The sequence below is a fragment of the Diutina rugosa genome, assembly GCF_008704595.1.
Source record: "Diutina rugosa strain CBS 613 chromosome Unknown scaffold3_size541584, whole genome shotgun sequence".
NCBI lineage: Eukaryota > Fungi > Ascomycota > Pichiomycetes > Serinales > Debaryomycetaceae > Diutina > Diutina rugosa.
In genome coordinates, this window is record NW_022995077.1 from 46,376 (window position 1) to 58,436 (window position 12,061).

At 44.8% G+C, this 12,061-nt stretch overlaps 6 protein-coding genes across 6 annotated transcripts; 1 reads left to right on the forward strand and 5 right to left on the reverse strand. All coding sequences in view use genetic code 12, as the record gives it.

Moving 5' to 3' along the window:
• Positions 1 to 85: 85 nt before the first annotated feature.
• GEA2 (Arf family guanine nucleotide exchange factor) lies at positions 86 to 4,591 on the reverse strand (the record flags this gene model as incomplete). Its single annotated transcript, XM_034158937.1, has 1 exon — positions 86 to 4,591. One exon carries the CDS (start codon positions 4,589 to 4,591, stop codon positions 86 to 88), a length of 4,506 nt encoding a protein of 1,501 aa, XP_034014331.1.
• Positions 4,592 to 4,892: 301 nt separating this feature from the next.
• DIURU_000665 (uncharacterized protein) lies at positions 4,893 to 5,996 on the reverse strand (the record flags this gene model as incomplete). The annotated part of the gene is made up of 1 exon (XM_034158938.1): positions 4,893 to 5,996. One exon carries the CDS (start codon positions 5,994 to 5,996, stop codon positions 4,893 to 4,895), a length of 1,104 nt encoding a protein of 367 aa, XP_034014332.1.
• Positions 5,997 to 6,130: 134 nt separating this feature from the next.
• Positions 6,131 to 6,811, reverse strand: NCE103 (carbonate dehydratase; the record flags this gene model as incomplete). The annotated part of the gene is made up of 1 exon (XM_034158939.1): positions 6,131 to 6,811. The coding sequence occupies one exon, from the start codon at positions 6,809 to 6,811 to the stop codon at positions 6,131 to 6,133; it is 681 nt and encodes a 226-aa protein (XP_034014333.1).
• Positions 6,812 to 7,805: 994 nt separating this feature from the next.
• On the forward strand, positions 7,806 to 9,029 carry YDJ1 (type I HSP40 co-chaperone; the record flags this gene model as incomplete). The annotated part of the gene is made up of 1 exon (XM_034158940.1): positions 7,806 to 9,029. The coding sequence occupies one exon, from the start codon at positions 7,806 to 7,808 to the stop codon at positions 9,027 to 9,029; it is 1,224 nt and encodes a 407-aa protein (XP_034014334.1).
• Positions 9,030 to 9,069: 40 nt separating this feature from the next.
• On the reverse strand, positions 9,070 to 9,903 carry DIURU_000668 (uncharacterized protein; the record flags this gene model as incomplete). The annotated part of the gene is made up of 1 exon (XM_034158941.1): positions 9,070 to 9,903. One exon carries the CDS (start codon positions 9,901 to 9,903, stop codon positions 9,070 to 9,072), a length of 834 nt encoding a protein of 277 aa, XP_034014335.1.
• A 197-nt stretch (positions 9,904 to 10,100) lies between these two features.
• On the reverse strand, positions 10,101 to 11,813 carry DIURU_000669 (uncharacterized protein; the record flags this gene model as incomplete). Its single annotated transcript, XM_034158942.1, has 1 exon — positions 10,101 to 11,813. One exon carries the CDS (start codon positions 11,811 to 11,813, stop codon positions 10,101 to 10,103), a length of 1,713 nt encoding a protein of 570 aa, XP_034014336.1.
• Between the last annotated feature and the right edge of the window lie 248 nt (positions 11,814 to 12,061).

Sequence of the window (12,061 nt, forward strand, 5' to 3'; positions counted from 1 at the left end):
TGTATATATATATCGCAGGACGATATTAAGCTGCATATTCAAAGATTTTAGGATATTTATTAAATGGTTATGTGGTACAGCGACTCTACTCAGCGTTGTCACTAGAAACTTCTTGCTTGCTTTCGGTAATAGCCTTCTCCACAGAATCCGCTTGTTCCGTTTTGGGCTCTTTCTTAAGCTCGTTGGGCAATTCGGGATAAATATCTCCAATCTTTGACCAACTCAAATTACTCAAGCGGTCATCTTCTTTCAAAATATTATTGGACTGAAGTACGAGAACCATGTTTTTGAGCAATTCGGGAGCTGCTTCGTCAAAGTCCTTAGCTGAATCTTCCGACACTTGTTTCCTCATCGCGACAAAATTGTCCAAAATGTACAACCAGACTTGCTCAACTTTTTCAGCAGTGAAAGTGGCGCAATACTGTAAGAATACCTTCGAAACCAAGGATAAAGATTCAATTTGAGTTGACACAAATCCACGACGGTCTGTTTCGATCACTTCAACTTTACAAAGCTCCACGAGCAAAGGGAACAAACCATATTCGAACAACCCAAACGCAGTAAGACTGGTTGAGTCGTCTTCCGAATTCTCTTCAAGTTCAGTGGCTAGGATCGTGCTTCTCAAAACCCCCATAGAGAAGCCACGCACCTCACGGCATGGATTGAAACATTGATGAGCAAGAGCTTGTAGAAGAGAGTATCTCAAACCAGTGAAATCAGGACGTTTCGTTATGGGTGCTAATTCAGCAGTCAAGCAGATCAGCCGCTTAGCATGAGTGACGACGTCTAATTGTGCTTGAGTAGGTTGAGGGCGTTTCTCACCTTTTGGCACGGGAAGCTCTTGCTGCTGCTCCGCCGCCGCGCCAAGTGCACCCATCAGGGAAATCTCGTCAAGAAGACCCAAAATAAACATGAAGTTATTTGGATCGATGTTTTCAGGTTGTGAACTCTGGCACAATCTCTCAATGAAGTCTAATATATCACCACTGAATTGTTGAAGAGACCCTAATACACGTAACACCTTCCAATAATCTTGAAGATGCAACACCATCGGAATCAGACGTGGTAATTCTTTGAGGATTGCATCCAAAATATAATCTCCGTTTTTGGCCAAAAATTCCTTGTCCACTCCTTGGATTTCTTTTAGGATAAGTTCGGCAAACTGTTGCTGATGTTCAGTTGATTTCAAACCAGTTGTTAATTTCAATTTCAAGGTAATCACCTTGATGGACGCTTGCTTAGAGAAACCCTTGATTTCGTTGGCGGCTGCTAAAACTTTCACGATTTCATCTTCAGTATTAGCAAATTGAACTGATAACTGAAGTAAAAGCATCAGTTCTGCTTCAAAATAACGCTTTGTAGAGTCATCCAACGTCGGAATAAGACTAAGGAAAAGATCAACAAAACTTGCACCGGCAACCTTTTTAGATGTGGTCAACATTCTTTCAAATATAGTCGATAATTGCAACAGAGACACACAATCTAGCGTTGACATCGTAGCGTCGATCTCCGCGGCAGTAGGCTCTGGTTGAGATTCACCGCCGTATCCCTTGAGGAAAGACGAAAATGTCAGCAAGATTCCCAGGTTATTGACACCACTTTTGATTTTACTAATGATGTATTTCGGTTTGACTGTGGGCAATTCAGAGTCTGGGAGAAGCATCAGCGAGTCGACAAGACAATTCTCGTAAAGCGTCAAAATAATACGCATAGCCAACTTGCCCAGATCATCTTTCCCAAGGGCGTAACCCACTTTTTTGAGAAGCCGAAACAAAACCACAGTCGAAATTTGAGCTTTAAAGTCACGACCAAACCAAACGGAAAGAGTTCCGACGGTAATAGTTTTGGTGTCGTCACCATCCTCGATGGTAACTTGAGTGAGGGGTATCGACTCGCGTAAGTCGTCATCAAGCGTTTCCACAGGCACACGAATTGAAGAATCGAGCAAATGAGTACATTTGCAAAGCATTTCAACCAACAGCTCATAATGTGACTTGAGCAGATAATGTAAACAAATATTAGCACATTTATCCACTGCCAGCATGATTCTGGTGATGACATGATCATCCGATGCTTCTCCAAAGACCAGAAAAAGCGTTTCAAATATTTTGGATGCGATGCTGTCAAAAAATGCCCGATCGAATTGAGCTTGATCTTGGGGAGACACTTCAGAATCTGTTCCGTGAGTCTTAGTTTCAGCCTGCACAACATTATTCCATACATCATCAAACCATTTATCTGTGCCATGGTGTTCTTCCGGCATGATAATCTCTCTGTCCTTGATCAGATTATAGATCTTGCTCAAATACCATTCCGGATAGTCCTTACCATTGCATTGACCTCTTAAATTACGTTGGTAATCCGCGAGTAACATTTGCTTCTTGACTTGGGGGTTGTGCAAGTCAGTGTTGAGCATAATGATGGAGTACAGTAAAATGAACACCGAGTCACGATCGGGTCGCACAGGTTCGCGCCCCTCTTCAGCTTCCTCCTCGTCATCAGTGTAACATTCGACATACCTCTCCGCAAACAATTCCACGATTCTCTCAATTTGTTGAGATTCACCAGGCAAACGGAATGTCTTGAGCAAAATTCTAATGGCCTCATCCACTCTCATGTTTGTGAAATCCAACAAGCCAATGAACTCCTGCAAAAGCTGTTTCGAAGTGGGCTTCGCTAAATACTCGCCAAGAATCTTTTTGTTAAGACGTCCCAGCTTAGACAAGAAAAACTCTGCCAACTCCTGAAAGTTTGTCGCGCTTGAGATGAATCCATTCTCCACAAGCTTGGCAATGCCATCTTTGGGTTTCTTGTTGAAAGTGTGAGTGCATTGAACGAAAGCAGTTTTCCGCGCACGGTTGTCAAGGCGCGAGTGTGAATTACCCACCAATTTTGGTGCACGCTTTAATTGTTCATTTAACGCAAACACTAACAGCAAAATCCCTTCCAAACAGATAGGGGGTACATTGTCTGTAGTTATCTGAGCCAGTTCAGGTAGCGCCAACTTGCAAAGATTATCCACAACTTGATGGGCGAGATCCAGTTTTTCAAAATCGCAATCGTGGTATATGAACAAATTCACAAAAAATTTTCTAGGATCACGAGTCCACAACAATGACAACAGCTCAAGCAATATCTCCTTCGAGAGACCCAGACGTACAATCACTTTAGAGTTGGGGGTTGCTTGAGCCTTCACCGCAGCCTGTGGGGTTTGACTACTAGCAAGAATCGACTCGAAGATGAGCTTCAACGCGAGCTCCATTTGGGGTTTGAGCTCATGCCCCATAATTATCGCAATTGTGGTCAACAACTGCATCAGAGCTTGTAATAATGCCGATGATTCTGTGGTGGCAATAATCTGAAGAGTGTGCTTGAATACCGGATCAGCAACTACCCCTAAAAGCGCCGGATGGTTCAAAATATCACGCCCAGCTACCTCAATAGCAGTATTGATAAGCAGTAAAGCAAACACACGAGTCAGTTCCATGTTAGAGTACTGTGATCCAGGGGCAATCATCAGAACAAGAATGGTGAGGAAATCGTTTATCGCAAGGATACCGAAAGGCTCTTCCTGGGGATTCGTCAAATTTTCAGTATCTTTTTCAGCCTCGCCTTCTTTGGTCTCAATAATGGATTCTTCAGTGGCTTCCGCAATGTCCGAAGTAATATTCGCATCTGAAGTATCGTTAGCTTCACCATCAGCGCAAGCACCGATCGTATCTTTGGGTAAAGAGTTGGGATCAAAGTGAACTGTTAAATCGTCATCGTGGCGCGAAGCAGGAATTTGAGCCAATCGTGAGAAAATGCGGAACGTCATAGCTTCCATGGCCATCTCCGCGGCCCGCCGCAACACCTCTGAACGGCGCTTATTGATAGCAAGCAGCCAGCAAACTTGTACAACCTCCAGAATCAGTTCATTCGACAACATGTTAGATAGAGGCAGCTCCAAGATGATTTCAAGCAAACGCAACACCTTGAGAAGCACGGCATCGTCCAGATTTTGATCACCTTGTTCAAAACGACATTTACATAGAGCTGACACCACTTGGATGAGCGCTTGCTGTAAATTTCGCAGCTGCACACTGATGATCTGAAATGTCAAGAATTTCAGCACTGCATTGAGAGCAAGACGAGTAATGTGTCCAGAGGTTTGGGGCGCCTTGATAACCATCAAAAACGGCTGTAATAGCGTTAAAGAATCCAATGAGTAAATGTTGTCAGTTGAAGTTAACATCAGTCGTAATTGCATGAAGCTCAGTGTCAAGGGGTCTCCTTGTGATTGACGCGTAGTCAAATTCTTCAGCGAGCCATTATTCATGATGTCATCATCCTCACCGAAGAAGTCACCACCAAGAAGCGCTGCAACACCAGACAGATGGCGTTGGGCTTTCCTCATTGCCAGCAGAAGGGCTATACATTCGTTGATAGCCAAAGTTGTGGGATCGATGGCAGGTTTCACAGTGCCGTGATCCTCAGGGCCTCCTGAATATGAAGGATCCCCGGGCAACAGCACATTAGACCCAGCACCAATGCCCCCGAGCGTGAACATATGGCTGGGGGCTGGTGTGGGCAGATTGAACCGGGCCAGCATGGTGGTGATTTGGATACGTGGTAACCGAAAAAGTCTACGCGCGTGCGCGCTACCTCCCTCCACCAGCATGGGGGAGGCACAGAAATTAAATGAGAATATACACCGATCTACGTCATCCTGCAAATCACACTATTGAAAATTTGACTGATAGATACTGGTTTCTCACAGCTTCTGAACTGTCTTCAAAAGTAATGCGTGTTATTTATTTACAGGCTGGAATACTACATGCGATATCCTATGTAAGCTTTACAATCTAGTCACTTCCAATTTGATATTCTATGTACAAGTCAATTAAATAAAGCTAGATCAGCCTCGAGTAGTAGGAGCGAAACGATTTGTAACCCAACTTCCATTCCTTTTGTTGCATCTTCTTGGCGAAAACGTCAAAGTCAAGCTTTTGCAACTTTTCAAGATAAAGAACCGTTGGGATGGCTACCATATATGGGGTAAATATAACGTCAGGAATTCCACCCTTCCATTTTTTTGATTGAGTGCGGATAAGCTTTTCATCTGATTCGTTTGTGATCCTCTCGACTTCCCGCTTTATCGTGTCAAGCTTGCTTCTGGCTGAAAGGATATGATCGTTCGCAGTTACCGCTGTTTCAAAAACCACGTTTTTGAGCTTACTGCGAATCTCTTCCTGTTCCGATGTGTTCGAGATATGACCTTGTGCCAATCTGAGTAAATGCTCCTGGGAGAGATCATTCTTGGTCATCAAGTCAATGGGGAGTGTCACCCGGTTTTGTGATTGAGCATAATACTGCATCCCTAAAATCATCAGGGAAACTGCTGTGGCCTGACCGATATGAGCCGCAATATCCAGTACTAGCCCTTGTAGTTCCATCAGTCGCTGAAGTAACTTGATCACCGATGGTGAGATCAGTGGGGATAGTAACGCCGCTTGTACTTCATAATTGAGTTGCGAGTAAGTACCCTCACCATAGGCACAAATGTCGTTTGTGGTAGAAAAAGTAGATCCCTTCAAGAATTGCTTGCGAGTTTGAAGGAATCTAAGAAAATGATCGATGTTCAAATTGATATCATTTTCTAAGCTATCCCTCAAAAGCAATGCAATTGGCTCCGCGGGAGCATCGCCCCCAGCGAACACTTTGTGAAGGGTGTCAGACCAAAACTTAAATTTCAAGTCCAGAATCAGAGCTCCCATCTGCCTCAGCATTGCTGATGACGCCTGTGACTTCACCGAGCCCAAATTTGACCCACCATCATTTATTTTATTGATTTCGATGTTGAAGGCTCGAGTAGCAAGGAAGGCTGGGCGAGCTGGTTCGGGGATGTACTGTGCCAACACATACAGCGATCGGTCATGCGTTTCAAGAAGCTTCAGAACGTTTTCCACTGCGTTGTGTATAGCAGCAGAAGTGGTATATCGACGGATGCGTACCATAGTCAGGGATAGATCGGTGCGCGCAATTCTTAAACTTCATTTGGTTGGATTACATAACTACAATACTTCAATATGCCAGTTAAATTTTGATATTAATCTCTATAAAAAATCCCCACCGTTCTTATTCTTATGCTTTAATGACCCGAGTGATCAACTTCCTCATTATCCAATACGTTGAACAAATCGCCATGTTCATCTTCAGGAATTTCGACTTCGTACAACAAACCCGTCCCCACGTCGTACATCATACCCCAAACTTCAATAGAGCCGTCCTTCAAAGCTTGTGCAGCTGAAGGGTGACGCTTTACCGCGTAAACGGAGTTGATGACATTCAACTCGGCGAGTTTCTTACACTTGTCCTTGGGTTCTTCAATTGCCTCCAAGGCTTTGATATTATTGGCGCGTACTTGACGAACCGGGTTTAACCACAAATCAAGAGCCCCACCGATTTTCTTTGCCGATAACGACGCCCACACCCCACCACAGTCAGTGTGGCCACACACAACGATCTTCTTGACTTTCAAAACATCGACGGCAAATTGCACGACACATTGCGACAGAATATCGGTGGGAGTCACAACGTTTGCAATGTTTCTGTGGGAGAACACTTCCCCTGGCAAGCAGGACAAGCATTGATCCCCGGCACGAGAGTCTGAGCATCCGATCCACAAAGTGTGAGGAGACTGTCCCTTAGCATTAGACTCGAAAACGGTGTCATTTGACTTGTTTCTGATAGAATCCGCCCAGTAGCGATTGTTTTCAAGATAGTCCTCTTTGGTCGAGGCCTTGTTGAGAGTGAAAGGCACAGCAGTCATCAGGTATTGTCGAGTGGATCTCAGGTACAAACGTGGAAGACGTTTGGTAAAAAACCGGTACGTATACAACTTGGGCAGGTATTTATATTAGGGGTAAACCCAAAATTGGCGATGAACCACAATCCCAAAAAAATGCCCCTTCATAAACTTCGTTTATAAGAAATAGCAGTCCGTGCGATGGTTGACGTCACTTTATTCATGTACAGTAGCCGACGACATCTACGACACTGGTGTTAAAAATTGATGCCATAATGTATGCTACAAATAAAGATACAATCGGCAAACTTAGATGTAAATTCCTTTGAAAAATTCAAAAATACTCGCTTCAGAGTTTGACTTAGTCTAGTTGGTTTAATATTCTCTTTGATGCATCTTCAAATACGTCATCGTCGGGAGAAAAAATCAAATCGCGCGATAAGCCCAACACCAGTGAAGATGCCACGGAAATGCATCGATTGCTGATATCTTTCATGTTGAAGCGCTTACGAATACTATATACTGGGAAGTTGCCACGATAATCAGCTCATCGAAAGGCCAAATGCATGATATGACATGCCTATCCTACCGAATTGATACAGAAATTTCAAGTAAGCCAGTAAAATTTAGCTTCCGAGGGAATGCACCTATTTGAGTTCGGTTAATGCCCCGAGTATATTGATAAGTTGTGTGGCGCTCAAGCTTTCTTATCTCGCACGTGGAGACGTCAACATAGGAGTGGCGTGAGAATGCAATCGCATTTAGGACGGACTTCGCAGCCGATCTGAGTTGCATCGAATTTAAAATCAATTCTAGAAATTTCCATCACCCAGTTCCGCCACCCATTTCGAATCCTAGTAGCTTCGATTTTTCTTGTGCGACTTGTTTCACAGTGGCACACCGAGCCTTTTGTCATCCGTCGAACCCGATGGAATGTTCCTCCTGCACACACGGTGAATATTTCAACTTTGCTTGTGCACCTCATCAGTCTGCGATTTACCGGGATTAAATCAATAAGATGGTGGCCGATACCAAATACTACGACCTCTTGGGGGTTGATGTGAAAGCCGACGACAATGCAATCCGGAAGCTGTACAGAAAGCTCGCTCTTAAGCACCACCCCGACAAGAACTCCCACCTTAGTCCTGAGGAAGCAGAGGCCAGCTCTGAAAAGTTCAAGGAAATCACCCATGCCTACGAAGTTCTCAGTGACCCTCAAAAGAGAGACATCTACGACCAATATGGTGAAGAAGGGCTCAGCGGCCAAGGTGGTATGGGCGGAATGGGCGATGATATCTTCTCGCAGTTCTTTGGTGGCGGCGGCTTTGGTGGCGGCCCTCAACGTCCTCAAAGAGGCAAGGACATCAAGCACTCGCTTGCTTGCACTCTTGAAGAATTATACAAGGGCAGAACCGCCAAGTTAGCTCTTAACCGGTCAATCTTGTGTGCTACTTGTACCGGGACTGGTTCCAAGGACGGTAAGCTGAAGAAATGTACCTCCTGTAACGGTATGGGTATGAAGTTCGTGACCAAGCAAATGGGTCCCATGATTCAACGTTTCCAAACTGTCTGTGACCAGTGTCAAGGTCAAGGTGACATTATCAGCCCTGATGATAGATGTCCCACTTGTAAGGGCAAGAAGGTTGTTCAAGAACGCAAGATCTTGGAAGTTCACATTGAGCCTGGTATGAAGGATGGACAGCGCATTGTTTTCTCTGGTGAAGGTGACCAAGAACCTGGCATCACCCCTGGTGACGTGATCTTTGTTATTGATGAGCGCCCTAACGAAAACTTTGTTCGCAAGGGTAATGACTTATACTACGACGCCGAAATCGATTTGCTCACTGCTTTGGCTGGTGGCTCCTTTGCCTTCAAGCACGTTTCGGGCGACTACATCGAAATCACTATTGCCCCGGGTGAGGTGATTGCGCCTAACACTGTCAAGGTCGTCGAGAACCAAGGTATGCCCGTTTACAAGCAATCCAGTCACGGTAACTTGTTCATCAAATTCTCTGTCAAATTCCCCGAGAATGGTTTTGTTGGCGAGGACAAATTGAAGCAACTTGAAGACATTTTGCCCCCTCGCAAACCGGTGGAAATCCCTCAAGGTGCTCAAGTTGACAAGTGTGACATGGTTGATCCCGACCCTAGAAAGCACCAAGCCCGTTCGGGTCGTGAAGCGTACGACTCTGACGATGAAGACCAGCACGGGGGTCCTGGTGTTCAATGCGCATCGCAGTAGGTTATGATAGAGCAGAATTAATATGCATTTTTGTAAAGAATCAATATGTACCATTTATGATGGTTGTAGCTTTCCCTTTAACGTACACGTTTGCGTCTTCAACTCGTACTGAAATATGACCGTCGCGGCCGATTGGACGTCCTTGGCGAATGCTAAATTGTGTCTCGTTACGTTTGGTGTATTGACTGATCGTAGCGCCCAAAGCACCCAGTCCCAGTCCGCAAACGGGGTCTTCCGCCACCCCAGTGCCTGGAGCTAAATTGCGAAGTTCGTAAGTTCCGTCGCTGTACTTGCCGAACAACTCAATGCCGGTCCAGCCATTTTCAGTACTAACCTTGGAAATAAACGCCCAATTAGGGATCGCTTTCATGACGTCCTCCCCGCTTTTCAATTCGAAGCAGGCCCATTTGGGTCCATCGTCGACGAGCACACCTGGTGCAAGGATGGCCGTGCTATCAACAGCTTTAGCCACTTCGTCAGTGGTTGCCTGATCAATTGCACTGAAATGATAATAGGGCAATTTGAACTCAACACCAGACTCGTCAATAGTCAACTCGACAAGACCTGCTTTACATTGTTGGATAACCTTCCCGTTCTTGGGTTTCACCAATCCCGATGAAGTTACGGCGTAACAAGTGCCAATGGTGGGATGACCAGCAAATGGCAACTCCTCAACTGGAGTAAAGATACGGCATTGGTAGTCTGCGTTAGGGTCAGATGGCTTGAGTACAAACGTAGTTTCAGACAAATTGGTCCACAGCGCCATGGCTTGCATCTCCTCCGTCGACAAATTGTCGGCATCAAAAAAGACAGCAACGGGGTTGCCTTTGAATTTCTTCAAGCTAAACACATCCACTTGTTGAAATTGGGGCATGGCTTAATTTAATAAGGACGACTCAAGCTGTGTATTTATAGCACGTACTGAACATCATTGCTCACAAAGCGTATATAAATGCATACAGGACATTTGGTTGCAGATGAGTCATTGTAAAATATCAACTCTTTGACCACTAAATTCTGATAATTGAGTCCCCATTCGGGATTGCATTATTTACAATATGATACACTAAATTACATAATGGCCTGAATTTTTGTCATAATACGGCGGCCATGGGGCGTATTCTTGATTTGTGGTAGCAAAGGTTGTAAAGAAGCCAGCAAACGCTCGACGGCCTTCGGCAGAGCGACGTCTAAACTTGTCTGCAAGACGTAATTACCGTACGCATCGTTCAACAACTCCTCAAATTTGTCTTCATGTTGCAATAACTCATCAACAAGAATTTCGGAGTACTTCGACATTCGTAACAGTTTTTCGATGACATTTGACCCAAACTTGTGAAGTGAGAGTGTAATGATGTTACGTTTAACATGTGCCAAAATAACGTCAATCAGGTTCTGATCACCTTGAGAATAAACATATTGAACAACATAGTTGCCGAAAGGATCCAAGGATAATTGAGTAGCATTATTTGCCACTTCCCGAGACATTTGAGCTTTTTGGGATGTGGACCCATGATCTAAGCATCGTTGTAAAACACAGCAACCATGGCGATGGGTCGCAATTTCAACACAATGTGTCAGAGCAGCATCGAAAATGAATTGATTTTGTGCCGGGGGAAGCTTTTGTAAACACTTTTGCACCACGTGATTACCATTCAAGTCTCTCAGAAGTGAGACCACGTTGGGAGCCAACAGTTCAACTAAAAGAGCAACTTCTTCAGAATCTTCAGTACAATCAATGCTTTCAATAAGCTTTTGAAGTGCCCGGGTGCCATGTGGATCCAATGCAATGCGCACAAACTCAGGAGATGCATTCTTCACGAGAATCAATCTTTGATCAAATGTAACCAGATTGAACAATTTCTGAATAAGATAGTTTCCAAAAGGATCAGTCATAAGCTCAACTATTTTGAGGTAAATTTCGTTGAATATCATAGAAGCTGCTACCAGCTGGTCGCCTTCTTTCTCGATCTCAAGTTGGCGTTGCAAAAACCGACACCCATGTTGATCTTTACACAATGAATATATGTCGCCAACAAAATCCTCAAGCTTGGCGTTAGCATACTTTGCAGCATCATCCCCTTTCCGACGATGGCCATTCTTACGATGGACGTTAGCAATCCGCCTATTGGATACCCCTAACGGTGCCAGCATTTGATGTCCCAGAGAAGTAGCCTGTTGAAGCATTGCTTGATTCATGTTATATTGCATGCTTTGCGGTTGGAACATCACATGATTGGCAGCATTTTCAACAAATGGAGGGTGATGACGCATGATTTGATGTAAGGGGGGGCCGGGTTGACTCCATAATCCGCCCTGGACCTGGGGAGGGAGCATTGGTGGAACTGAAAAATTACCAAAAATGGGAGGTGGGGGATATCCTTGAGCATGTAACAGGTAGTCGCTGTCTTGTTGAGTGTTTGCAGCAGTCAGCGTCGTCAGCTGTTCATCTCCGCTAGTGACATTCGCGATAAAGGGAGGCGCGATGATAGGGGGGGGACTAAGATCGGAAGCTTGCAGACTCAAATCGAACAGTGGAACCCCCGGAACAGCTGCAGAGCTGGCATTCCAAGAAGAGGCGCCCATGGGAGATGACACTGCTGACTTCAAAGGATTCTTTTCCTCATCCAATCCAAGATTGAGAGACCCAATCAAATCAACCGGCGGAGACGGCGGCTTCCCATCAGATGAATCCTTCTTACCCTTTCCATGAGTGAAGAATTCCAGATCATCCTCAAGGAACCCTGGGAGTCCTTCAACAATCGATCCAGAGCGAGTAGTCATGGTATTTGCAGCAATAGGCTAATAAAAATACAACTTGGAAATGAAATCAAACAAGAGCTAATGTACACGCATGTAAATATGCAAATCAAGGACTAATATACAAATCGGAACGGTGGAGGCAGTTAATGAACTTCTGGAGCACTCGTGGGATGGATCTGGGGAAGGGTGATGGTTGTACGTTCGCTTTGAAAATTTTAGTGCGCAAAGCGCTACCATCCGTATTACCGGGGAGTATCTTGCAGTGAATC